Consider the following 24,571-nt stretch of genomic DNA (forward strand, 5'->3'; position numbering starts at 1 on the left):
GGGGACGTGGTCAGCAGCGTTCCATGGGCCAGGGGGGACGTGGTCAAGGAGGTCCCATGGGTCAGGGAGAACATGGTCAAGGTGACTTCATGGGGCAGGGGGGACGTGGTCAAGGAGGCTTCATGGGGAAGGGGGGACGTGGTCGAGGAGGTTCCATGGGCCAGGGGGGACGTGGTCGAGGAGGCCCCGGGGGTAAGGGAGGACGTGGAAAAGGAAAAGGACGTGGCCAACAACGCGGGGGCCGAGGGAGCAGCCAAGGAGGTCCCATGAATGCTGAATAAGGCTAAACCACAGGATGGTTGTGCCAAGAAGAAGTATAGAAGAATCAGGAACACATTTGACGAATAGGACCGAACTTGGCTTCTAATCCCTTGTGGTATTGGTACAAATGAATGCAGGAATAAGACGATGTTGTAGAAACTTCAGCTTAATAGAAATTAGAAATGGCAAGCAGGTATCTGAATGAAATGGAAGAGGAGAAAACGACTATTAGATTGGAGAACGTATTAGGACTTTCTATCTACTGTATGACAACTAACACTGGCGTGGACACCTGCCTTAGTATGCTTTCATTTCAACCATGATGTCTACAATCTTTAGCAGAAGAAATTAAAGCTGTAAACGCAAAACATTTACTTGTGTCTGTGTGTATATGTGTGTGAGTTTAACACAGTGCACGAACCTAGGGCTTTGGTTAGCATTTATGTTGGGAAAATCTACAACTTAGAGAATCTAGTAATAATGAAATATAAAAGGGTCAGTAGACCATCAGATAAATATGACAACACAGACAACAGTACACAATATATAGGGACATAACATAGCATAGACATGATAATAAAACATAAATTACCTTATATACTTAGAAAATAACTAAGGTCCGTAATAACTATCATATCAAAAGCTTAAAGTGATTTTTTTTATTCAAACTTTATTAATATTCACAAAGTTACATTAAAAAGAGGTACATAATTGACATACATGTACAATCGTGTGACATAACAATCAAGGACAGTTTTTAAAGGTAACGTTATCTGAGGATTGTCTGTTAAAGTGATGATGAAAAATTGAAACTAGTCTTGTGGGGTCGTGTGGCGCACTGCATGGCAGAGTACTCGACTCGGAACCAAGAGGTCCTGGGTTCCAGTCCTGACATGCTCCCGATCTTGTGCCATTGGTAAAGGCACTTTACACGACTTTCCCCACTTAACTCAAGTGAAAATATTGTCTGTTCTGTATATTTGTTTCTATGTGTTCGACACAACACCATCTGCCAGTGTAGTCTTTAGTATCTAGATTATATAGATAACGGAAACAGTGCACAAAGATTAGCCTCGAAGATACGATTTTGACGATATCATGTTGAATGATTACAAGACGCAGGAGATAGACAAACCAAGAGAGGGGCACAGAGAGGGGTGGGGGGAAGAGAATGAGAAAGATTCGATTCAAGGCAGTGTGATATCTTTATCATAACGTATATTGTGACATGAGGAAGAAAAGACTAGAGAAAAGAAGCAATGGTAACTGAGCACGTTGGCTCCATACTTATCTACACCATTATTGTTGATTTGCTAAATGAGCTGATGATGCACATCTTTTTTGATACTTACGAACAAAGATTTTAAAGGTGCAGTTGAGACTCAATGACCTCTCGTGGGAATATTCAGGACACGGAAAGTCCTTATCTTATAAAATCAACACGCTCAGAAGTTAATCATGTTTTCTTGAAGATCAAAGCAAGCTTCGAATCTGGCCACCGGAGTAGTGGGAAATTACTTCTGCTGGTAACATTCACTCAACATAGAGGTAGATGACCAAGGACAATATTACGTGGGAGCTTACGTGCGTATCCCATGGGAGAGAGAAACATTCTAACTTGATTTTAATCTTTGTACGCAATTGCAATTTTGTCCCTGTTGGTCCAAGGACACCACGGCAAATTTAATTTTACTTGGAACCTAATTCACAATGTTGGTTTATGAATATTTTGTCTACAATCTAAAAGCTTGATTAATGGAGTCGCAGGCCTATAGAACAAAACCATGCCTTTTGCGCAGAGAGCTTGAGGTAGGAGGGAAAAGGGTAAAACATGGGATTTTGTTTTTGCAAGAGTAGAAAGCAATCTAAAATTACGTCACGGACACGAATTAAGTTTCAAACCGAGACAGGTTACGTATTAGATTTACAATTCTCGAGAACCAATCATACTGGCCTTGGCAAAAAAAACCCCACACACACAAACCTTGAACAGGTTGCATTACTGACATGACTGATTACAATTTTTTGGCATATATCTAGGAATTTTGCTATGTACCTAATACTACCTGAGACAAGAACAAGAAATAGTGATGCCTTCAAGTACACGACTTATCAACCAAGGATTAAGAGTGTCAAAAACTCATTTTATAGAAAGATTGTAGAGTGAAACTCGCTGCTATGAAGTACAGTAGGAGCACCATCACTAGGTGCCTAATGTGTGTTACGCAAAGGGGTGGTCACATCAGCTGTACAGTTACAGATACAGATGGCTATTTCATTGCAAATAGATCCAGTTAAAAAGCACCACTTTGTGTATTACTAGATCTTTACAGAGTAAATGTATTCCATTTCAAATGGATAGAGCAGCGTAGCACAGACTTGCGTCTTAACAAGTTGTGTGGTCAGCCAGTAATTCAATGATGACGCTCCACAAACTAGTAATCATAGGTATTGATAGCAATTTTCTTGAAAATTACTTTTATCTCATTACCTGTGCGACACAACGAAATTTTATGCGGTCTAGATTAAACATAATCTAATCATCACTTGTTAGGTGATTGCAGACAATCACCTTACAAGACAGTAATCCCTAAAACTACATTATGGAATTACATGTAAATCTTTCTTTAAACTTTGGAATGTAGACCGCACACAAACGTACGTAAGAACACGCAACAAGGGTGGTCCGCATTCTAGTTCAGAATTTCTCCTGTAGCCCTGGTGACATCCAGATGCATTCAAATACGGCACCGCCAACCAATCACACGGCAGCACAGTCTCTCCATGACTATATATTTCGGGCCTAAAAGTGACTCAAGCCAATTCGTATTCCAGAATTACACGTTCCTTGTGCGATCAGCACTTGGGCTACTAGCGTGGACAAGCAAAGGGGAAGACAATGACGAGGCCACGCACCTCGTGGGCTCTACTCTGGGGGCTTGCCCTCTGCGTGTATCTCGGAATGTCGGCATCCCATCCAATCTCTGAGCACAGGGACTACAACGGGGTAGATGACTATCCTTATGAGGACGTAGCAGCAGCCCTTGCTTATGGAAAGGAGTCCGAAACAGGTTTGTGCTTTTGGTACTTCATGATTGTACTACTGTAGATGATAGAAGCCCGATGTTAAAGTACTTATTAAAGCATGCGTAAAGGCTCTGCTATTTCAGTCAAACGGTACATTTACGAACCGTTTTTTTTCAATTGACTGACATAACGGGACGTTTACGCATAACGCATTATTAATGTATGGTTGAATATTGAACATAATGCAGTGATGTTGAAGTTGCAAAAGTCATTGCTGTTGACTAATGAGCCTATTTTTTTGCCAATAGCTGCTCTCCGTGATTGGAACACTCAGCTGTACAAGCGGGCCTTGCAGTCCTTTTATGATCAGCAGGAGGCCAACAGTGCAGTCATCGAGAGGTCAGTACTGCATGAGGCAGCGATGTATTTTTGAATATTCGTACACAAGTTTGAGTCACCGTTATACGTAAACACAAAATCCTGTATGAACCAACAATATCTCCTGTATTTTTTGCAGCTTAGGTGTGCCGGAGAATACAGATGAAGAGGACAACGATCAAGATGAGCCATTTGACGAGCAGGCCTATCTTGAGGAGGAACGAGCTGACGAGGAGAATGACGAGAGAGATCAAGAGCAGGAAGGTGACTTTGAAGAAGATGAAGAAGAGGAAACTGTGGGACAGCAAGATGAGGAAGGAGACGAGGAAGAATTCGGCGAAAATGAGCAAGACGAAGAGGAGCAAGTTGAGGATGGAAGCTACGAAGAAGTGGAAGATGAGGATGATGGTGAAAACGAGCAAGATGGCGAAGAAGAAGATGAGGAAGAAGATGGAGAAGTGGAAGATGAGGAAGGGGACCAAAACGACCTAGACGAGGAAGAGGAAGATGAGGAAGAAGTGGAAGATGGTGAAAACGAGCAAAGTGGCGAAGAGCAAGATGAGGATGGCGTCTATGAAGAAGTAGAAGAAGTGGAAGATGAGGAAGATGGTCAAGGCGAGCACGCTGACGAAGAGCAGGATGAGATAGGAGGCCAAGAAGAAGAAACAGAAGATGAAGACGGTGAAAATGAGCAAGATGAACCAGAAGATGGGGAGACACGGTTTGAGGAAGGAGGTGATGCAGAGGTGCAAGATGCAGAGATCGGTGTAAACGAGCTGGGCGAAGAAGAGGAATCTGGAGAAAATGGAGATGGACAGGAAGAATATGAAGATGGTCAAGAGGAAGACGAAGATCGAGAAGAGCAAATTGGGGAAGAGGGAGATGACCAAGAAGATGACGAAGAGGATAACCTGGACCGTCTTACGTTGCTAGCATTGGTAATGAGTGAAGGAGATGGCATTGAAGGTGGACAAGACGAAGGAGACAAAGAGCCTAGCGAGGTAGGTAACGGAGAGAATGCTGTTCATCTGCGTGAGAAACGATCAACCGCGCCAAGTGGGAGTCTTGTGCCCATTTCAGAAAGTGAATCAGATGGCAAGAAAGGCAAGGGGAAAGGAAAGAAAGGCAAGGGGAAAGGAAAGGGGAAAGGCAAGGGGAAAGGAAAGAAGATCAAGAAGATGGGAAAAGGTGGACGAGGTAAAGGCAAGGGAAAGAAGAAAGGAAAGAACCAAGCAGCCGGCATGGGAGAAGCTGGGCAACGAGGGATCAGTGGCAGTAGGCAAATGCGGCAGAGGAGTTCTAATCCATTTAGCGGAAAAGGAAACAAGAGTTCATGCTCTAAGAAGCAAAGGAAGTCCAAGGGGGGAAAGAAGGGGAAGAAAGGAAAACGTGGTAAAAAGGGAAAAGCATCGACGCCCGTTACTGCTGGAATTGTCAAGGCATAGATCGCGTTAATAACCCTGGCCCGATGAGAAAACCCACTGCTACAAAGTATATTGTAACACAGCTTCAATGTATTTTTAGTATTTTCTGCGTGATTGCAAGCAAGTGCCTTCAGAGGTATGTTTCATTGGATAAATTGTCTCATGTATTGAATACCAACAATTATTGCAATATTGGGCAATGTTATCATATCCCTTTTACAGTCAATAATGCTACATGAGACCACTTTGACGTGTATGGGACATATCTCAGATGGGCTCCATGACAGCTGCATAGATTATCTGCACGATTCTGACTTACTTGGATCTTGACTATCAATCTGCTTTCATTAAAACATATAACAAATGTAATAATATTTCTGTGTCTGTTCTGTTGCGTATTTGATTATCTTATTTTTCCTTACGCTTGTAATTATTTGATAGTGTAAAATCTATAATTTAATAGTTACAGTAATAGAATGCGTGATGAGTTAAGCCAATACCTGTCAATTACCCACCTACCTGGATACCTACCTACCTAGTCCCATGACCGACGCTGGTCGGGGGGGGGGTGACCTTGTAGCGGAGGTGTTGCCAGATCTTCCTGCCTTAGGTCCTTCCTCTCAATTAATAGCTTTGAATATAAATTCCTTTTAGGCAAAGCACATTGCAGTGAATGCCCTAACCACAAAATGTCGAATTAGTAAAATTGAGATAGAGCAGATACAACGTTTAGTTAGTTCTGAATAGTTACCACATTTGTGAAAGGATTGTCGTAACAGGCGACTATCAGGATTCGAACCCGGGACCTTTTGGGTCTGAGCAGAACACTCTACCGTTACGTCACACGACCCCATCTTGCACAATAAACTAAAGCGCCCCCAAACAAACTACTGCAAAAGTGCAAGGTACTAAAAACTTGAAGGACAGTTGCCAGGTGGCATGGTGGTCTAACTCACGACACAGTTAAAACTCCATTTATATTAGAGGTTAATTAAACTGACTGCTCGATAGTTATTTAAAACAAACGCCAATTAGAAAGTGTGTTTACAGTTGCTAAGACTAGTCACCTTTTAATGAAAGAGACAAATGTCCAACTTTAGGCACCAAACGTTAATCATTAATACCACCATCACATGTTCACCGCATACCATTAGCTACATGTACTAAGGCGGACCCGCATTGTTCTCCCTTCTCTTAGGCCGATCTTAACTGTCCATCATAATTAACAGTTCAACCAATGAATGAATGGCAAAGTTGCTCTGTCAAACAAACTTAACAAGCACAGCTATATCTGTAACTACCGAATCGGGATATAACCTGCTACAACAATGAAAAAATTTAACAGCGAATCAACGCAAAACGGTACGGTGAAGTATGAATGAGCCCTTATTAACGCGTGGTAGATTGGCCTAACTGATCTATTTTAAATGCAAGCTTAACAAAAACTACATAACAAGTTTTTGTAAAACAAACTTTAACACAAGCAGACTGTATCTGTAACTCTACCGAATGAAACATCCTATAACAATGGAAAAATTTATCAGCGAATCAACGCAAAACGGTACGGTAACATGTGGCGTGATCTTTACGCTTGGTTATAAATGCAATGAATTGACTTTAATGATCTATTTTTAATGCAAGCTCACCAAAAAAAAAGCCACAATTTGCTTTGTCAAACAAATTTTAACAAGCAAGCTGTATCCGTAACTTTACCGATACAAAACAATACAAAGTTTACCAGCGTATCAACGCAAAACGGTACAGTGAAGTATGAATTAGTCCCTCTTAACATGTGGCAAAGTGTCGCGACCTTTACACGTGGTTATGAATGCAATACATTGTGACTTTAATGATCATTTTTCACTGCAAGCTCAACAAAAACGATAAGTTGCTTTGTCAAACAAACTTTAACAAGCACGATCTTTTAATGAAAGATATATTTCATGCAGCAACTAGGTCTCTAGCCTGCCACATATATGCCATGTACGATGGGAAAAAAGCTTTATCAAATGTGTGTTAAATGACACACTAGTTTAAAAATGATGGTTATAGGTTGTAACGTATTACAGGTGACCCCACCCCGGTAAGCCTGTCTCACAAACAGAGACAATTGAGTATGGAGATTTTCCCACAAAGTGTCCGTGATTGACAATGTCATGAAAGTTTGGATAGTTTCACAGTCTGGAGGTTAAGGTTAAAAGTTTCCCACAGGCGTATATAGGCAGTATATCGCAGACACCAAAAGCCAGAAGGCCTTTATTGCCAAATAACTATGAATCTAACCGTGAACTTGCTCTGATATCAGGGCGCATTTTATGGGCCGAGCTTACAAGGTACCATTTTGGGATTCTAATACCGCAAATTAGCGACGTGACCTGCATGATAGTCGTGAATGGGGTTCTTTGGGAAAATAAAGTTAATACACAACTCATCGGCAAACTACGTTTGAAAATCACACAGATTTCCTTCAGGGCAAATTCAGTGAAGAGAAATGAGAGTTATTTTGAAAAAAAAAGTTCCAATGTCCTTGCGTAAAACTGAAGCTAAGGCAACCACATGGTTGAGAAGATTGAAAATATATGTTGATAACCTTGGGACTTCACAAAACCACATCAAGTGATATCATAAGGACAGTACAAGTTACCAAACGTCTATGTACAGTGCAAATAAAAAAGAAGTAGGGCCCATCGCCAACAATGGAAAATCATTCGAATTCTACAGCTAACAATGCTTCAATATATCTCTTCCAGGTGTCATCTGAGACTGATTCATTGATTTCGCATGACTTGCAGGAAGATTATCAAAGAGTTATTGCCACCCGTCGAATCTTGTTGTTGATGTCTTGTTTTTCAGAAATCCCCTGGGCTAAACATTGCGACATGACCTGGTCAAGGGGCCATCCGTTGCCTTCTGCCTCACACTTCGGACTATCTGTCAGCTTCGTACGATGGTTCGTAATGCTGTTCCCTAGGGGTGGGTAACGTCGTTAGTAAACCACTACAACTGTACATAAACTGGGAACTCTAGTTCATAAAAAACGCAATAAATGAGTCCAGATACTCCGTCTATTAACCTTGTCTCCGTCAGCAATGTAAGTGTCTGCGTCTTGTGGGATCGATGCGGGTAGGTTTTGCAGAAGCGATGGGAAAGGGTGAAGGGTGTCAGGTTGGCATTAACGTACGACAGCTGTCCGCACTCATGGCACAGAAGATCCTTCAGCAGACTGACCTGAACCTTCCGAACAGCCGCTGTGGTGCCCGGCGGTGGTTGGGGCGTGCTGAGGGCGGGGTCGAAGAGATAAGGTCACCAGAAACCAACCACAAGAGGGAAACATCTGCCTTGAAAAATTTTGCTTGAAAACATTACTGACGGGAAAATCTACGAGAAGGAACGTCCTGGAGGCCACGGTCGGTGAGGGACATGGCGGTGGGCTTCGATTTTCGATGAGAGCGCCCAAAAGTTTCTTTTTTCTCCTGAAGGACAAATTTATACAGGTCTTCACGGAGTGCCATGGCCTTTTCACCCCAAAAGCTCTGCCTTACCCACACTACCAGAGACAGAGGTATGAACATGACCTTGATAAAAATTTAGCAGAGAAACTTTGAGAAATGTGTGCCTACATGTGCCTACAGATGGCTATGTAAAGAGGAGTATTTTTTAACCGTGAATAGATACACTGAACAAACAACCAGGGCCCTAAACGTCGCCGTTTTGACATCTTTATATACTATGTGACGTTGGTCTCTTTGCTCCCTGCCTTGGAACTCTAAGACAATTAACGCCCAAGATTTTGATGTAGACACATTATGTTACATTTATTTTATATGGAATTTACATAAAAGGCACGTTTATACACCCGTTATTGCCACCTGTTGGTGTTCCATTCTTCACCCAAGTTCTCGATATCGTTACACCTCATACCCCAGAACGCGTTCATTATGAAAGCATGAAAATTCCAAACTAAAACAATTTCTCCCTTATCACTCTCTAAGCTATCATCGAAGTATGGAACATCCTTTTTTCATTACAGCCTTCCAAATATTAAAAGATGCCTCAAGGACAGGATTACATTTGTCATGGCATGATTTATAGCAAAGGCAAGACAATATAAGCATGCAATTGGGCATTGCGTAGGGGGAAGTGGCTGTTATCAAAGTGTATCAAGCCACGGCGTTGTCATTTCTGATTACCGTCGGCAGGCAATGCTGGAGCCTACAGAGCGATGACGCTGTCAATTGACGCTGATGGGATTTGTACGGCAAATCTTCTTACCGGGTCCCAATCCTCGCCGCCGGATTTAGATGAAGTTAGACGCCCTCCCAATGTCACGCAGGACGCCTGTGGGGGCGTGAGGATTTTAGGTAGCGGGACGGTAATTGAACGAGAAATCCATCTGACATTCCTTGCTGTTGAAAGGATTAACCCTACGTGCCCACCTGCTAGGCAAACGTCTATCTCCCATCTGATGGAGTACCCATCAGATGACCTTCCGCTCTTGTTGTATTGCCGTTGCATGATAACGACGGCAACACGATTTCCATCCCTCTTCCCCCTTCAAGACGATGTCCTCATCACAGCATTGACAAACTGTCACTTCCCGCTGCTGTACATAAACAAAGCATTCGTCTAACACTTAAATAAAACCTGCAGACGAGTACCGGCCGGTAACGACCAATGTCTAGACCAGACAATGCACCTTGTTAAGCAGCTTGATTGCCCGCCACTAAAAGGCTGTTTGGTCAAACTGGCAGATAGCTTGAGCCCAATATAGTGCACGCAGTATGGAAGTTGTCTCTCATTCAAGTTCATAGAATCAATCTCCATCCACCTAGGGGATATTCATGCCTTTAATTGCCTTATTTACAGGATTCTATCGATTTTGTGAGAGTTCAACTAACCGCGGTATATGTGGTCAATGAAGGAAGGCAATTGCATCGCAAGTGACATTATACCACATGAGTGGGTGGGAGAGGAGGTAAGGAAAAGGTGTCTACAGCCATCATTGATGGCTTATTTTTGGAGAAAAGTATTCACTCGTTGGTTGCAAAACTGCTAGACAACGAATCGAAAATATTGTTGTTTTTTTGTCTAAATTAACCACACAGGCATTGAAGTATAATGCAAAAAAACTTCCATACTAGTACTGTGGCATGCTATTCCTATTAGAAAGATAGTTTTAAGATGGCATACCTTTCGGCATTGCTACAGCAAAAGCTTTTTCAACGTAACAAAAACACGTACAAAACACCTCCAACCGTCAATTATAATTATTACCAAGTTCCAAAGATAGGCTGGTCATGATGTGTTAATGTTGGATTTATCGAGCCTTACACCAGTGGCGTTCGTAATTGCATTTTGCACCTGAAGAAGTGGATTAAGTTATACTCATATCTGATCAGATGTATCAGCAGATAGATGATATCCCCAGGCGAGGGCAAAAGAGGAAGGAAGTTGTCATTATGATGGTTATGGATGCAGCATGAGTGCTTTAATCTTCTACCCGAGGCCAGGATTGCTTGAACAATCATGAAATAAACATGGCACCAGTTGAGACTAGAAAATCCCAAAGTAGAAATGCTCAAGGTGAGCTTGTTTATGTTCACGCCTAAAATAGAATTTATGACATATAGGGTCAGTTTGGGACATTGTTACTTTTGTGGACGATCATAAAACTATTTATTATTCACCTAGCTAGAACGTATAGTGAGGTAAGGAATATTTTATTATCATATAGCCGGGTGACGTTGACCAATCAGAAGGCTCCATTCCACATTCCTTATGACGCCGTAATGTCACAAATAGAGTCAAAATCGGGTATTTATTCATCCCAATCCATACATTAAACAAACCCAATAATCACCCGCATATGACCTCAGGTGACCCAATAGAACATGGCTCTAGTTCTAAAAAATCCAAAAATAACTTGAGTTGTGTTCTAATGACCTCGGGTGACTCCCATAAGAACACCTGTTCCCTGCCTGTGACCCAGATAGAAGACATAGAACGTGAACTCTACCCAGTGACCTCAGGTGACTTCAGATGGAACTATATGTTCTATTCAGCATGTGCAACGGGTAAATTGTACATTGTGTCACTTACTGCATCAGTTTGGATAGGCTATCGTGTAAGCTATATGATAATAGCGTTAATGGCCCGCCCTTTCTCGGTGAATATGGTGTGATAAAGCCTTGTCAGTTGCCATAACCACCTCATAAAGCCACCTCGTTCGCTGCGCTCACTTGGTGGCTTTATTCTGTGGTTATAGCAACTGACATTAATTATTTGCTTAATGTAGTCAATATTACACTCAACATTGATGTTTCATCAATTCTATAGCAAACACCAAGTTTTACTTAATTATCGGTTTTACGAATTCGTATATTGATCATACCACTTTGAAACTTTTATCTTTGAAGCACTATATTGTAATGTATTTACTATTTAGGTGTTTTTTGTTTTATTTGGGTAAGAGTTAGACTACAGATCTAGATCAAAAGTTACTGAGAAAAACATTTTTCTTTGTAATAAGCAATTCCTGTTTTCATAACGCCTTGACAGATTAGCCTGGGCCAATTTATTGCTTATTCATAAAGCTTTTTGTTTACAATCAATCGAATTATGTATGCCGCCAATGACAGGTGAGAGTCACTACTAATGCATTACAATGCACTTAAGTGACAAGCTTCAGACAGAGTGGTAGGAGGCTGTACACAATTAGGAGACTTGTATGTGTGTTGTGGGTCTGACTGTCACATTTCTGCAATAACACATTTCGTCGTAAATATGTTACTGTCAATGTTTATCCCTTTACTTGAAAATAAATATATAGAATCAAATGAAAAAGTTGACTATGGGCACGTTGTAAAAAACTATATTGCTGTATATTTAGTATACTCACAACATAGTGTCATTCCTCTTGATAAAATTTTTTGCTGGTGATCTCCAAAATTGCAAGGATAAAGATTGCGAACATTTGCGTTGGTGTACAGGCCATCAAGTTTGGGAAATCTTCTGAGCAACGCAATCCACCAAACTTCAAACGCACCAAAGGAACCTCACCAATAAGGCTTCAATCTTCAGTCCAAAGAATCTCATCCTGAGTAAGACCTCTTTACCACAACCTTTCTGGACATTATGAAATGAAAGGTCACTTTGATAGAAAAGGAATGCTACCAGATGACTTCTTTTGTCAAGGATGTTCCTTGTACAAGTAGTTCCCAAATCTTTGGGTTTACGTCAATAACTTATAAAACTTTTATGAAGGTCATATCTCTTTTATTTCTAATCCAACTTTGGGAACAGTGACGCCCACTCAGCTTCTTGAAATGGCATCTTTATCGGCAACATCTGTAGCGAACGGCCTTTTGAGCCTTTTTCACATATCACAGATGTGTCAAGTCTACGTTGCTGCAGAAGGCTTTTATAACGTACATACGCCAAACGCCCACTTCTTCAAAGCACTTACGTTGTCAAAAACATTTCGTAATGGGGTACAGAGATAATTGGCAGCCATATAATGTACTTGAGGAAAAAGCTACAGTTTAACTTCATGAAATACTAGAAAACACTAACTTTTATGTGAATTTGATGCAACAACTGCATGGCAACATATAATGTGACTACTATAGAAAATATGGGAGTTGATGTGAACTTTCAGATGTGTGTCATGATGTGGATAATCCATATTTGCGAACCACAATTTAACGGGTAACGAGCAACGAGCAATTCGTTTAAAGTTTTAGTGTCCCCATTTGTCGAATCACTTGAATTCTTTATTTCACATATTTTCAAGTCTAGTCAGTTATTTTCTGTTTTTTTTTTGTTGTTATTTTCTTTTTTTTTGTACATGAAGGTAACATTTATTTCCCTGGTAGGTATTGTAAAAGAGTACAGATAAGGTTTGTCAGCCTTGGGGTAAATTGTCAGAAGTACTCGGAGTTCCGAAGCTGTATCTGAAATCTCGGAAGCAGATGAGAGCCTCACGACAACAAGGCCACTCTCTATGATCGCCATTGAGCTAGATACGATGTAATCACCCATGATACAAAGTACCCACAAGCAGTTTAAGATGGAACGATTATGCGAAACCAGACATTTTCGTCGGTTATGAACAGAGTCACCACGTAACATGGCCCGGAGGCCACTTCAAGGATATATGAAAAATTATGAAACTTTGAAACTTTATTTAGAATAACCATTAGCAGTGGGGTCCACCGCTAGTCTTTCTGGCATTCATCCACAAAAATACATACAATACATATACATACAATACTTGACAGAATCACTAGACAATATCTACAACGTATTTAAAAATTACAATGTACAGTTATTTAAAAAGAGACAATCCTGTTACACAACTACTAGTGGAAATGTTCGTACAAACCGCTCTTAAAGAATCTTATCGATTGTGTGGATTGCACAACAGGTGGAAGGTCATTCCACACACTTACAGCCCTGCACATGAAAGACTTCTTCAAGGCGTTGGTTCTCGGTTTGTTTAACATAAAAGACGGCCTTGAAGCAAAGCGGTTTCTGTGACAGAGCTGGTTGTTATTAAACCAAACGCAAATGAAACATTAAGAACACAACATCCTGGATTTTCTGTCATCTGTTTTCGCTCTGACCCCTATGGCGCGAAAATCTGAGTGGAAATAGGCATTCACGTGTTGTCCACGAAATCAGCACGTGTATGCTAGCGCTGACCAATCACGGATCCTTATTTCGCGGGCTCGGGCTTGTAATGTCTGGTTTTCCCGCCATAACCTGTCGCAATAACGTGTCGCTGCCCGCCAAACCCAGAATGTGTCGGTTGATCATAAGTCTGATTTGTGCAAGGTCGGGAATGCTCTCTTAGGTAAGCACAGAAAGGGAATAGTCAATTATATTTCTCTTGTCAAGCCCGGAAAGACTTAGAAGATGATATTAGGTTTAAATACGATCACTGATAGAGGTGCTTTTATTTCTGTGGCCTCGATTGTAATCTATAACTCTTTAAACATCACGTCGTATTTATTTGATGCAGACGTGAATCTTTGAGTGATTTGAGTCGCCAAGTACTAGGTATAAGGACTGTTCTTGTTTGCTGAGATAGATCATATCAGACTTCTTTAAATCTATAACCAAAGGTGATGACTTGGCATGCTTTAGCATGGGTAAGACCCACACAGACGTGAACATTTTAGGGAAACGGTTGCTCTTTTGTCCCATCTCGGCTAATGAGTAATCACGCAAGTGATTCCCGTCCTTGGTTGTACAATTTTAACAACGATGCTCATTTAAGACTGTCATGGTGTGATGAGCAGCGAAGGAGTGTGTGCCAGAGATAAGAATGGTTCTTTTGTTCTTCTTATCTCGAAATTATTGGCGTGAAAAGCCATTCCCGCTTTCAATTTTCTCTTGTAAATTGGAAACAAATTAAGTGGATGTTGAAAAACTTAGCAATGAGACTTTTTGGAAGTTTATTTTATGGGGCGACATTATCAGTAATGTTGTACTGGTGTAATGATGTACCTGGGGACCTGTTAATACAAAGGGCTTTGCACGTTGCTATTAACAAATGAATATGAAGAGTACTTGCACTGACATTGAATCAAGATAACAACTTGGAAAATGTGTTCTTATTTAAGATCTGTACCTTATATATAGAATATTTTCAGATGTAAAAAAATGGTCACACAAGGTCGTACTAAAAGTCAGCTGCCGAGAACGTTTATTGATGGAAAAGGCGAACTATAAATTGAAGACTACGCATATGTCAGATGTCACAGCACCTTTACACCTCTAACATATGTTGACAAAGCGCATGTACACACTGTCTTGTCGACTCCTGTGTCAAATATTTACAGACTCAGAAATAAATTGCTCAATTATGTTACCTGTATAATCTCTTGCACAAATAATGTAAAGAGGTAAATTCCCTTGATGCTACTATGAGACAAAGGTAGATCTTTCAACCATGGTTTGATTCGTATCATGCTATATATATATATAGCAGAACAAAATTGAACACAATTTCAGTTGATTTAGTAACTTTGGTATCTAACTAATGCAAAATAGACATTACTATTGTATAGAATATATCATTGGGTACATGCTAAAATGCAGTAGTAAATATCACCCAAATTCCAGAAATCAGGTATTAAACAAATCACAGCTAATTAATTCTTCGTCATCAGTGTTGCAATCACAGCGCAATTCAGATTGCAGTCACAGCGCAATTCAGAAATGAAGTAGGATATTTTTATTTTACAAAATATACCCATCACATTGCAGCAATGAGTTACAGGTACAATTAGTGTCAAAGTTATTATTCATTTTTTTCTTAATGGTCTTCTGGAGTCGGTTTCACCAACCACCTACCCTGCCCTGCACAAAATGCCACAGAAACTTCCATATCACGTTAGGTTTGAACAGCCACCTACGGCACGGCAAGGACAGAGGCTCCTTTCTAACGTGAACGTGAATGCTCGGAGTCGAGCTACTGCCGATGATGATGTTGATTTATAGATTTACTATCTATTCTCTGAGGAAAATTCATATTTCGTATGACTTTGTACAAACGGTGACAGCTGAATGTAGGTGAGTGCCGCCGATGGGGAACTTGTCTTGTGGACGCCTTTTGACGACACTTTAATGATCTGTTGCTAAAACTGACAAAATACCTTACTAGAGGACATAAACTCGTGACCTGTCGGCTCACTACCTTCTTTTAATATGAACCAAATGGAGATTGATCTAATCTAGAATTGAAACAAGGCAGCATGTATCTAAGCACCATTTTAGATATAATATGTACATTTTATAATATGTAGGTTCATGGTAAGTCGTATGAAATACGTACAGCATGGCATACACACCAGGTTCAAAAGTAAAACAAATCCTGTACTTATAATAAGAAAAAAAAAACAGATTGCGATTTTAAAAAACAGGTATGTACTAGTATGCATACAGCCAAATGTTGTACTTAACCATTGCCAGGAAAGAGTAACCCCCGCCCCCAAAAAAACCCACATACTGTCGAAACTTTATGAAGTTTATCATGGCAAATTGTGACGCCCTGGCCGATAGTTGTCGATACAGGTAACAGGTAGCAGTAACAAGCAACTGGATTAACTTTGAAAACGATCAGGCGTTACATGCAGAAGTAGATGAAGGTGAAATATTATAGATGTTACATGATTCCAACTTTGTACAACGGTGGCACATCCCTATACCCAATGCCCTTGCTGTGTATTAGTCGATGAGCAACCGATGCCATAAGTCTTACACTGCAGTCATCCAAAGATTCATCCACCCATCCCCTGAAAAGTAACCTCCATTAAACTAGGCATGTAGATATTAAAATGTTGCACGACGTGGGTTCCTTTGTCTATGATGACGCACATCTTCCACCAGGCCATTCTACGACATATACGCACAAGAACTCCCAAAGTACCAAGTTTGCTAACTTTGAATGCATCGATCTAAAACTACCCAAGGACCTCGCCATGAATCATAACTTCTTTAAGTGCCTCAAGGACACTCTTATCTCTTGAGGCAGAAAACCTTTTTCGACATCATTTGTCTCAAGCTGTAGATGTCACTGTGCCTCTAAGGAAATGAATGCGCCAGCTATTGTTCGCCTTGCAGACGAAAACTAAAAAAAAATCTATAAGGCTCCGTTCGTAGCGAAAGGTTATGGCAATGCGTGAGAGCAAGCCATCTGCACCGATGTATGACTGTGCTGTTTCGCATACTTTACTTCTTAAAATGTGGTTTATAGGCAGGAGATATTATTCCTTGTGAGATATATAGTCCCATTTCAGGGGAAACACAAGGTACACTGGAATGCATTGACGCCCCCGCTACCACGAAGCACTAAGCGGGAAAGATAGCATTGCCATCACGACAATGCTTGGCTTGCGGTATACTAAGGGCATGGTCTTTTGGTATGCATGGCATATATAACAATATATGTATGTATGGAACATGTCACTTCATCTCAGAACGTAATCCCATGGAAGGAGGTATGACAGTTTCATCTAAAGCCCGTGTTGTGAGTAAGTGGGTACAGGCTACGTGGGCTAGCCGGGGCACATTTATCGTTGTTAAGTACGGACACTTTGTCTACGGAGGTTCGCCGAGAGGACGTCTCAGGCCGATATGGTTCAATTTGGAATGATGAATGTCTGAAGTTTTTATCTTGGAACAGTAGTCAGAAACTTTGCTGCGTGCATTAGCCAAGGGGCCAATGAAGTGAACTGCACAGTTGGACACGTTAATAAGTTAGTAGGTTAAAGTCCTTCCCACACCAGGTGGTGCGTAGGGCGACGCCTATCTCTGGTTCAGTAGCCTTTGGGCCACTCAGGAATACAATGACAGTTGTATCTGTTTAGCCAAACTCTTTCCCAAATGTTGAGTGCTAAGCAGAGGAAGCAGTATGTACCATGTTTAAAGACTTTGGTATGACTCGGCTGGCGATCTAACTAGCGACCTACCGAATGCAAGGCGAACACTCTACCGACATGTATTTGGCTATCGCACGGACTGGAAATTCTGATATGTAGATGTAATTTATCCTTCATCTGAAAAGTTATGTTCAACGTAACCTCACAGGTGTGCTTCACGTTGGCCCTGCGCCGGTTTAATCTTTAATTCGTGGAGGTCGCAACTAAGAAAGTACCCTAATTCGTGGGACGTACTGGAAAAACATCCATCAAAACATCCTGTAGAGAATTGCACTTTTCCCATGGTAAAAGTGAAATCAATATAGTCAGCGACAGATATGATTACATCTTGATATCTTTGGATGATGAGTACATCCTGTGGTTCAGAAGACATATTGAGAATTGCAAGTCAGGAAAATTTGAAAGTCAAAAAAATAACGAAAGACAGGACGCTATCGACCAACAGACAACTTGTGATCGATACGAATTAGAACTAAAGGCCGCCGTAACAAATTATTGTTCCAAATACTTATAATTGTAACAGCCTTGGAGACTAGCCGATTGACTATGACGTATTGCTGTAAGGTGGTATCATGACACACGTATATTACAAGCTTGCACTGTTCCTGCATATATAGTGGAGCTTGGTGCAGCCATAAGAATGTTTACTAAGTTGTCGTGCATGGCGTATTCCAATTTGCCCCGGCATTCTGGCGCTTTAATCACCAAAGAAGCGTGTAAATCTAGCTTTGATGTGGCATTCTGATGCCGCAATGGCACTAGATATGCACATTTCAATGGGGAAAAAGTCGATTGAACAGGACTCTAATTTGTTTGAACGTTCAACGCACGTAACTACCAAGAAAGGGGCCATTTGCATTTTTCACTTACATATCTTATCTCCAGCCGCGCAGTTGCAGTCTTGGTCTGTGGATGATTGGTCAAAGACGAATGAACCCACGAACTCATGCCTCTGTCTGAAATTGTCAAATCATTATCATTCTCGGCGCCATACTTTACTCACGTCCGACAGATTTGTTTCAATTACCAGCAGACTCGTTGCTGTCGATGAGATTTCATGCCGCCGCTTGATGTCATTAGTTAACGGCCAACTTCTCCCCGAGAAAGGAAGGCATCAGAAGCCCTTAGTCTGGTGCGATCGCTGCGCACTAAAGCAAAAACGGAAGGTAAAGCAATTGACTTGTCCGGGGTTAATGAAACCATTCGAGGAGGAGGAGAAGCAGATGATCACGATGCTGCCTCCTAAATGCTAGTGGATGCAATAGAGATACGACCTGTGCAACTTCTATGGTGTCCTCAATTCTTTGCGTTTGCTTCAATTAATCCTAGATTGAATAACGCGTGCCATCCATAGAGAATTACGTTCTTGACTCCAACTCCGTGACCCCTGGAATAGATTCGAGGAGGCGCAGCGCTATTAAGCCAGCGCTGACTGGGCGGTGCTAATTCCTTGTCAGGCGTAGAATTCATCAAGTTCATATCGATTTTGACTTGTGGCTGCTACTGCCTACCGGGGACTACCCGTCTGGCTGGTCGCAGTTAGGCTACCGAGTGGTACGGGGCGCACACATCGGTCCGGAACAGCGTGGCGAGAACGTCCGGCAAAGCCAAGGGTGCATCCTACAAGAGTAAATACTTTTCAGTGAGTCCTCAAATCGTCTCAGTTTTTTAGTTTTGTTTCGTGTCAAGCTCTGAAGACGAGGAGTGGGCATGTAGGAATGTACATGGTAAGTATGTTTCCGATCATTGGTGCCATTTCTTGCTAGAGACACAATTGTGGTTTGTAATAAGTAGGTTGAGACGTTCGTACGATTTGCAGGTGCCGAAGATAAAGACGCACGGATAAGACTCCTTTTTCCTGACTTAAAGACTGCAGGGCACGTCTTTACCGATGCAAGAAACATATAGCTGTCACTGGGAACCGAGCGTGTGTTGATTTACAGTCTAATTATAAACTACATCTAAGGGAGATGCTCAAAGGGCCTATGGGTCCTTCCGTGATGAGTTAGTCTTGGGCATATACCTGGGCACTTCCTGACGGTCTTGATATTGGAGACGACCTAAAGGTGTGCACTGACGTCTGAATGGCAGTGATTTGGCGTTTATTGATGACGAATATTTGAATGGAGCACAACTAGTGACAGTAAAACGGGAGTGTCAAGCGCACTGCATTCTTGATAAGCGAATCAATTATCGAAGATTCTAGTATGTAGATAAGCGTTGCGTGGTTTCGGGTTTGAACAGCGCAGAGCATACTTTATTTCAATAACCGAATCAAATATCAAAGCCTTGTGATTCATTCATCACATTCATGAATTATCACAATATGTATTCATCTTGTGAACATAGTTAAAGTCTATAATTGAATTGCCTATAAAAACAAATTAAACGGTCAAAAAATAAACCAAATTGGCCCTCGCCTGGTACTGTCTTCTGATTGGACAGAACAGATAGAAAATTGTGGATTTTATTTGCAGGACTTTCCATGAAAAAATCCACACGTATCCGTTCTTGAAGAAGGTTAGGTCAGTGTTTCGGTCCGTTATAAGTGTCATTGGAATTTCGCGCGCTAATTTATCATTAAGGCCACTGGAAGGCGGCGCCGGCGTGTGGGGCACCGTCTGCCCAGGTGAAAATCGGATGCGTGCTTACCGGTGTAGCAAGCTGTTAATGTCAAAAGTTATTTCAAGAAAATTGGTTGTGTAATAACTCGTGACAAGAGCGTGTCTCTTTCACGGATTGCATCCACATTTGGTATTGTATCTGGATGCCAGCAAAAGATCTTTGACACATGTAAGGTAAATATTTTTCCACAGGTTTCAACCATGCAAACTGGACAATGACAAAATCCATTGAACTTAAGTACTTGTTTACAATAACAACACATACATAGCACGAAGCTTGTAGGGCTGACTAAAAGGTTATTGAGTCACTGTATATGTAATAGATATAACAAGAAGGTGGTGGTTAGGCTGGGTATCATCCGACTTGTTACGGGGCTCCTTTGCACTCGCAACCCCGAAAGTAGCGATCGGATGGCGCCTTGGCTATGTGATGGTATTGGTAAACAAGAAAACCCGTCAAAATCGACCAACCATCCGTTGGCTCACAACGGCCCACATGATTTATATTTGCGCATCTTATATGTGTCGTTCCCATCCGCGAAATCAATGAGAAGTCGTCCCCAAGGTCTTTGCCAATTTTGAGGTATACTCCACACTCAAAGTGCCTGGAAGCTGCCAGAAGATTGCTTCTGATGAAAGCTAGTAATATCGCCAACTTTACTGCAGTTCCAATAACTACTTCATGGCCAAGCATAGATATTTGCTTTTTTGGAATATTTAGGTACTCTGGGTGTTGCGACATGACGACGAACACATATCTTCCTCCAAGTTTTTCTCTTGCGTACTCATTTACAGTCTGATACAATCTCTCAAAGTCACAAAGCTAGGTGTTGATATGTTCGGTAAGAAATATCATTGTTGAAGTCAGTGTTAGCCATGGGATTCCAGTACCATAGCTTTAGGCCTGAATGGATGCCGTAAACAATGAAGTGTTATTAAGGAAATTGGGTCCATAATAGCTCAGGGCTACTGCGTGTATCCGTTTTCGATAGGAAGCTCTTAGGGCACATTTATTATGACCAGAGACGTCGCACGGTCGATTGGATAATCATTTTTGTCAGCATTTGTTTTCCCAGCCAGTGGTTGGAAAACAATAGGGTGTTACATACATGGCCACCGCAACTGAAGGTGTATACCATTTTGTTATGTTTTCACCTTTGCTACAGTTGAAGAAAGGACAATTGGTAGTTCAGTCAGTGATTTGGAAAAATTCTTAAAGGTAGAGTATGTCATAACCAAGGAATTGATTTGTTTCTTTCTGAAGTGGTGCTCCAAGTTCGATACCGTAGATCGGTAACCCGATAAGGGCCCTGGATGATGCAGACAGGCTATTGGAGGCAGCTGTTGGTAAAAAAACGTGTTTGCGCCAGAGCTAATGATATGGCCTGCCATCTTGTATTTTGACCAACGACGTCATGAAATTAGCATAAATTATGAATAATGATAGAATTCATGCATAATTATATGAAATGTTATTAATGTTAGAAAGGAAGTGTAATGAAACATAAAACTAAAAAAATGTTAATGTATAAACCAAAATTACTGAATTTTAAAAAAAAATGACTGTCAGAAACCCCTTGCCATGGCACACGAAAATTCATTAACTTATCTAACTAATATGAAATTGTTGCCAGATACTTTTTAGGAAAAGTCAACAAATTGGAAGGTTCAAGCCGTTCGGGCGCTATCTGAGATGAAAGATGGCGCGGTCCTCAAAAGCCCACCCTCCCCTCTTCTGACGGGGGTCAATGTAATACTATGCTTTATATTTGTTGTGTGTATTACCTAAGACACATTATTGCCTATAGAAAGAAGTACTTAGCCGAGTCACTATACAAACTAGCCTGGGTACCATCCGGATTTTCGCTCCGCAACGCTCGAAAAAATCTTTTCGACTGCGGAGCGAAAATCCGGATGGTACCCAGGCTATATACAAACACCCTTAGCAATCAAAGATTTAATTTTCTCTTTTCATGCTTATGTTGAATTGAATTTCCACCGGTGCACATTGGCTTGAAGGATATAGAATTTATATAACCAGTCGTCGGTGTCAAGAATGCTGACTCCAGATGAAATGATACAGCATGTTTAATTGGACTATGCTTCACGTGAAACAAGTGTGTCCAAGGTTACCTCCGGTTGTGTGTATTAGTCAAGAATGCTGACCATGGATATAAGGATATAGTGTGTTTATTAACACAATGTATCAACTGAACGAAGTTTGAGTTGAATAAAGTTACCTCCAGTCAACTGCAGTCTAGATCACTAATGGGTAATGTTACTTCAAGTACTCTCAAACGAAAAGGGTGTCTAGAACCGGTTTTATAAGCTTGTGAATCAATAAAATCTTTTGTGGCTCCATGTAAGAATTTATCACATGTATTTTCTTAGGTACACTATATATTACGTACTCGTGCAATGTTCGTAGTACGTAGGTACGTACTTTTATGTACGTAGTTGCTTTTACAAGCTTACAAATCGATAGCCTTTCTCATAGCTCACTCTAATAGATACCTTGGCCATGTTTGGTTGGTATATGCATTGCATATTTCGCTAACTATATGTTTCATACTTTGTTTAGAGGTAATGGTTCATTGTGAACAGTGCCATCGCCTTCTCAGTCATCAAGCGTTCTTGACAAATGTTCCATAACGACAAGGCCTATGGTACTTACTTGAGTTCCTTGAGGTATTATTCATCTTCGACAACGACGTACGAACAACATCCATCTTCTATAACTGAGTCCTTTATAAAAAAAAATTCAATGACGCAGGTTGTCTCCATGGCTACCATACACGTAATAACTCAGTTTTCCCTTCAAGCAGGCACACGAAATTGCAAACGACCGCCTACGCAATTTGCAATTTTCTTCGCTTTTTCCGTAAGCAGTAACGGTACTCTTGCAGGTGTATAAGTATATACCCAGGCTGCCCACCCACTCGTACAAACTTTGATGCGATGCACTTCCTGGGTACTTTGCTCCGCTAGCAAGAGGTTGTTCCTTCACTTGTTTGGGATTATGAGAATGTACCTGTTTCACCGGCGGACTGCGTGAAGCCATAAGTACAATGCCACTTTCAGAAGAGGCAAGCTGTGTTACGCAGATATATATGTATAGCTAGTTTCACCCAGGTTTCTCTTCATCAATCTATCAATTTGAACTTGCAATGCGTGGGCACGACTATATTTAAGCTGGACAGCGCTAGCATCGTAAAAGCAAGTAAAGCCCTTGTCACACATTCAGGACCTTCCCCCGACAAAGCGGCCCCGAACACTAGCTATAGCCGATCACGTTCGACTGACGCGCTCAAGACCAGATATAGGCCGCGCCAACTTTATATACGACTCGAAACGACTTTGAGTTAAATTTGAGTCAAATTTCACCACCGACCCAACCCCGAAAACTGCTGACGTACTCTCGAATGTTTGGCTGGTGTTCTGCTAACTTACGCCCGAACACCGACCAACTCCCGAATGTTTTAAAAAATTTGGCTGGCGCAGCAGAATAGTAGTCGACCACACCGGACACCAGCGAAATTATCTGCTTTTAATACTTCTAACCATGGTTGCGGGACGTTCGGCTAGTTTTTGGGAGGCGGAATTGGTGGATGTATGATAGGGGTTTAATGCAATTGTTCCGGATGAGCTCAGCGGGTGATTTGTACATATCATGTCCTGTTATCAATTCTTAAAGGATTAGTCTTTAATTCAGTGTTGACAACACCATATATCATCACTGAGGTGTGGATTTGCCTTTGCTTTGCGGAGTGGGTATCTGGTACATAGTGGGCTTGATAACAGACAAATCAATGGGAAGACAGAAAAGGACACCTATACGGTCTTTCTGCAAATGGAACGTAATGCGTATTCGGCGTCTTCTTTCATAGACCGTCTGGCAGCGGTAACGGTTGTCCCGCTGGGGTTAAGTTAAGAACACCAGAACAATGAAGAAAGTTGACGTGAGTCTGAGTACTTATCTCAACACCGTCCTGCGAGACAGACCCACTAATAGGGGTTCACAGAACTCTAGACCTTTTTCACCCTTGGTTTCCCCAGACAACAAAGGGAGCTGTCTTTCTGCATGTCGAGAATGCATTTGGGGAGAATCCGGTTACGGCCGAGGAAAATCGAATGAAGTACAACCATCATCTTGTTTGACCTTAGCGGTAACGCTGTAATTACAACTGAAAGGGTTGGGGAAAACTTTTATTTCGACGGATTGTGTTGTTGTAGAGACCAGTCCAGTATACCACCACGGAAGTGTCATGGTCACCCTGTTTGGCGTTTGTTACCTCCGTGAAAAATGAAGGTATTGTCATTAATATGTCTGTGTGTCCGTGTGTGTGTCTGTGTTTCAGCATCATCACAGTTAAGTTGTAATGGCTATGGTTGGGTTGGTCTGTCCCAGTAG

At 41.4% G+C, this 24,571-nt stretch overlaps 2 protein-coding genes across 2 annotated transcripts in view; both read left to right on the plus strand.

Annotated features, from left to right (window-relative positions):
- LOC109482279 (U3 small nucleolar RNA-associated protein 25-like) overlaps nt 1-281 on the plus strand; it is a 3,280-nt gene extending 2,999 nt beyond the window's left edge. Inside the window, exon 3 of the mRNA XM_019784966.1 lies at nt 99-281. Within this exon, the coding sequence (XP_019640525.1) occupies nt 99-281 (183 nt within the window). The remainder of the gene's footprint in view (nt 1-98) is intronic.
- Nucleotides 282-3,100: 2,819 nt separating this feature from the next.
- On the plus strand, nt 3,101-5,396 carry LOC109482352 (uncharacterized protein DDB_G0290685-like). The gene is made up of 3 exons (XM_019785039.1): nt 3,101-3,332; nt 3,597-3,687; nt 3,806-5,396. The coding sequence occupies exons 1-3, from the start codon at nt 3,161-3,163 to the stop codon at nt 5,109-5,111; spliced, it is 1,569 nt and encodes a 522-aa protein (XP_019640598.1). The 5' UTR covers nt 3,101-3,160; the 3' UTR covers nt 5,112-5,396.
- The last annotated feature ends 19,175 nt before the right edge of the window (nt 5,397-24,571 follow it).

This window comes from Branchiostoma belcheri, unplaced genomic scaffold, assembly GCF_001625305.1.
Source record: "Branchiostoma belcheri isolate BF01 breed outbred unplaced genomic scaffold, Haploidv18h27 scaffold6, whole genome shotgun sequence".
Taxonomy (NCBI): Eukaryota; Metazoa; Chordata; class Leptocardii; order Amphioxiformes; family Branchiostomatidae; genus Branchiostoma; species Branchiostoma belcheri.